The following is a 4,084-nucleotide window of genomic DNA, read 5'->3' on the forward strand; positions in this document are numbered from 1 at the left end:
CAGCATGGGGTTCAGAGGGAAGGGGGGGAGGGGGAGGAGGGGGGGAAGAAACCGTGAGTCTTAATTAATCCAACACAGGGTACCAGTTCATCAGGAGGCAGTGAGAAGTAGAAAAGGATGTTCAGGTGCAGTGAATCAGAGAGTCCTAGCTGTTGTTTCGTATCCTACCAGCAGAAGGCAGTGGCGCTCAAGAATCCTCGAAGCAGAGGCGCGGCTGGTTAGGAAGCTCTTGTGCAAAACGTTTGGTGCAGGATGACTTCAGATTAGTGGTGGAGCTGGTCGAATGCAGCAGCAGCAGCAGCACCAGGACGGCTCTCAGGTTGGCGTTACACAATAACTCGGCGTCTAAACAACGCCGTTTTGATCAGGGTAAAACCATATTCCCCCCCCCACATACCATGTTGTTACATTGAACTGATTGCTCAGAGTTTTTAAAACGGGTTTACAGAAAGGTTGTGAACAGTTATCATCTCACTTGTTGTAGATGGCTCTTTGAAGGACCTTAGTTTGAAAAGACTGACGAGTTAATGGCTAAAACGGATTGATATATATATGCTGTGTGGCCTCACAGCACGTGGTTCATTTTACAAGCAGAAACAGCAGCAGCTAGCTGTAGCACATCCAGTGCAGTTTGGGGGCATTTCTGACCGGTACATCAGGAGGTACCTGCTGGAATAACTGTCTAATGTGAAACTGATAGCAGCATAAAGGTCATTAAAGGCCACTCCAGTAAGCCTTGATGGAGTTTTGGATCGGAGCTGCTTTCGGCGTCGGTCTTGTTCGGTTTAGCCGTTAGCTCGTCAGTCCGGTCAAAATTAAACCACATTAAACCACATTAAACCACAGGTCCCTCGAAGAGCTGGCTCCACGATGGAAGGTGATATCTGTTAATAAACCATGTCATCGAATTCCACTTCGAAGGGTCTGAACTGTCTCCTTAAAATCAAATATTTTTGTCTTTTTTTTAATATAAATTTACAAATAAATACATTCTTATAATGCTTAAGAACACGGCTTTACAGGGGCAACACAAGGTCATATGGAGAAATTCTGAACACCTGACAGATATAATAGTTTAGATAATAGTTTAGAGCAGAGGTGTCAAACTCACTTACACGAGGCCAAAATAAAAATACGTTTTCCTAATTAAGGGCCAGTCTCATTCACTATTTATATATACGTATATATATATATATATATATATATATATATATATATATATATATATATATATAACCTTGGTTTATTGTATTTAAAACAGACATAACTTCCTTATAAAAAATTACATTTAAGACTTTCATTTATTATTTCTCAGGAATACATTAATGTAGAATCCGTGAAATCAGCTGAAAAGGCCTTCAATAAAGATCCAAGCATCCAGCTACTAACGCTCTATGACAAAAGGAGAAGCCAGACAAAGATAGCACACATGAAATCACTCTTTGTGTCTCTGATGCTCAAGTCAGACAACTGATGTCTTTTCTTGGAGTTTGATCGGTCTCAATTTGGGGCGTTCTTTGTCACTCGTTCCAGTAAAGATTTGCGAAAAATCAAAAAAAAAAAAACCTAACATAATCAGATTTATAGTTGGGTAATTGCCACAAGAAGTCTGCACCGAGTTGGCTCAAGTTTTTTTTTTTTTTAAGCAAAGGAAACTTGATCTGTCGTAGACTGATGAGCCAGTTTCCATACATTTAAAAATATTGTCTCGTGGGCCGGATAAAAATTGATATGAGGGCCGTATCTGGCCCGCGGGCCTTGACTTTGACACATGTTGGTTTCGACTTTTTTATGTGGGTGAAGCAGTTACTCGCCGCCCTCCATTATAAGCAACAGCTCTGCTTTTATTAAGCTTTCTTGTGCTTCTTACACAGTAGCTTTTTGCAGTTTGCCCCAAAAAACGTGTTAACCGAAAAACCCCAAGATGGCAACAGTGATCGGACACTGGTGGCCTTTAAGGCGAGACGTCTGAGAGTGGTGCTGCAACCAGTGGCGAGGTTTACATGTGCACAGTAGAACAGGTTTGCTTTTGAGTCATACCTCGTGAAAACTTCAACGACACAATTACCGTAAATTAGCTTTCACCAGACGCCAGTCTTCAGTGTACTTCACATTAGTGCTCCGTTCATTAAAAACATCAAACGGAGTCAGTGCATCGGACGCGGAGCGTGTAGTGCTGATATAAGTCGACCCGCTGCTCGCTGTCGGTGTCTAAAACCCGAGCACGTGTCTCAAGTCTGCTGCTGCCTCGTGACACGCCCTTCCACGTTTGACCGCTCGGCGAGCCGGCTAATCGAGAAGACAGAAAAAGCATTCGGCAGAAGAGTGATGAACAAGCCCTTAGTGGGTTTCCTGTGTGTCCGAGGAGAAAACCGATTAGGAGAAGGAGAGGACGGGGGGATTTGTTTCGGAAAGCCAGACAAGTAGCCGGCGCTACAAAAAGGCCGTGCCGTAAACTGTTGCCGCGGGTCTTACCTCCGTCCGGACGGCGGGATCATGCAGTACAGTGACAGGTTACGGCTATTTAAAAGCTTACCGCTTCTTGATATTAAAGATACTTTACAGGCTGGGAAACGACACGACGTGGTAATACTGGAAAAGTTAGCCTCCACGCGTACGGTGTAACGTCCGCATGCACGCGCGCACTCATTCAGTCTTTAACGCACAGCCGTGCTCTGGAAATACGCGGCGGCTAAAACGACATGTGCTACTGGTGCCGCTGATCGAATGCATTTATGGGATGCCTTCATTGTGAAGCAATTAAAAACGATGACAAAAAAAACAACAAAAAAAAACCGGACCTCGACTCCCAACTTATTCCCCCTCCGTCAGTGTAAACTGGGACGCGGTCGTACGAACGTATAAAAAGTAAAAGCGCACTCGCAAGAATAATAATAGTAAAAAAAAAAAAAATACCACGAGACGAGATTAATACGTGCAAATGAAAGAAACGAACATCAAGAAAAATGGCAGCAGTTATCAGTACAAACCAAATGGGATCTCAGGCCTTCTTTTTCGCAGCGAAAGATCATATAGCAGTAAAATCCCAATCATTTCCAACCCGGCCCTCCCATTAGGATCAGAGCAGGACGCTACATAATTCTGCCTTTCGGCGCCAGAGGATGTGCGCCGTGTGATGTACGTGTTAAGTTTTACGCCATGTACAGTATATACAGGATATGCGGGTGTTAGAGGAGAACCCGAGCCGTCAGCTGAAAGGCTCTCGGAAACTACTCGCGCTCCGAACCACAAGGCGGGGCTACTCGGGAACGCCAGCGGAGACGCCTCGCCAGATAAACGCGCACACATCCCTTTGTTTTTAACCCCCTCACCCCTCGATTACCAAAGCAAAAAAAAAAAAGTAATGGAAAAAGCAGGCTCTCGCGCTCCTCCGCAGCCTCTCGGCGAAACAATAAGAGAACTGATGATATAACTGATGATATGAGAGACGTGAACCACCATGCATTGATTTTTAGGAGCTTTTCGAAGAGCATTAGAAAGGATTGGAAAGAAAAAAAAAAATGAAAAAAAAAACAACCAAAAAAAAAAAAAACCCAAATCAGGCTTGAGGCGTGGGCAGGTTCAGAACTGGGAGGCGGAGCTGGGGTCACACTGGAGTAGCCGAACGATTGACGGGTCACTTTTGGCACCTTTAATAAACTCCTCCAGGGATAATTTACCTGCAAAACAGATGGAGACAACAAAAATAATAAATTACTATGAAAGTCCACGCATGAAACTAAAAGGCACTGCAGTGATAAGATTAGAAACCGAAAAAGTAAACTACATATACATATATCCATCACAATGACAGATGTGTAAGACAGAGTATGAAAAGGTGGACTGCACCAGGGTCTGACATGATTTACACCTACTGCCTGAAGGAACTGACCACCTAGCAGGACTAATGAACCAGCTACTGATGAAAGGGACCCACACTGAGTGGTTGACCTAAGTCCGGACATTACTGATCTTGAAAGACCCCAAGAAAGGGGCAGTCCCGTCCAACTATTGACCAATCACCTGCCTCTGTGCAACATGGATGCTCCTGTCAGGCATCATAGCGCCTACTCATTCTGCTGTC

At 44.2% G+C, this 4,084-nt stretch overlaps 1 protein-coding gene across 1 annotated transcript in view; it reads right to left on the reverse strand.

Moving 5' to 3' along the window:
• Positions 1-1,602: 1,602 nt before the first annotated feature.
• Positions 1,603-4,084, reverse strand: part of LOC108238764 (hippocalcin-like protein 1) — a 50,278-nt gene continuing 47,796 nt past the window's right edge. The window contains exon 5 of the mRNA XM_017421061.3: positions 1,603-3,680. Within this exon, the coding sequence (XP_017276550.1) occupies positions 3,583-3,680 (98 nt within the window). The 3' untranslated portion in view covers positions 1,603-3,582. The remainder of the gene's footprint in view (positions 3,681-4,084) is intronic.

This window comes from Kryptolebias marmoratus, linkage group LG5 (genome assembly GCF_001649575.2).
Source record: "Kryptolebias marmoratus isolate JLee-2015 linkage group LG5, ASM164957v2, whole genome shotgun sequence".
Taxonomy (NCBI): Eukaryota; Metazoa; Chordata; class Actinopteri; order Cyprinodontiformes; family Rivulidae; genus Kryptolebias; species Kryptolebias marmoratus.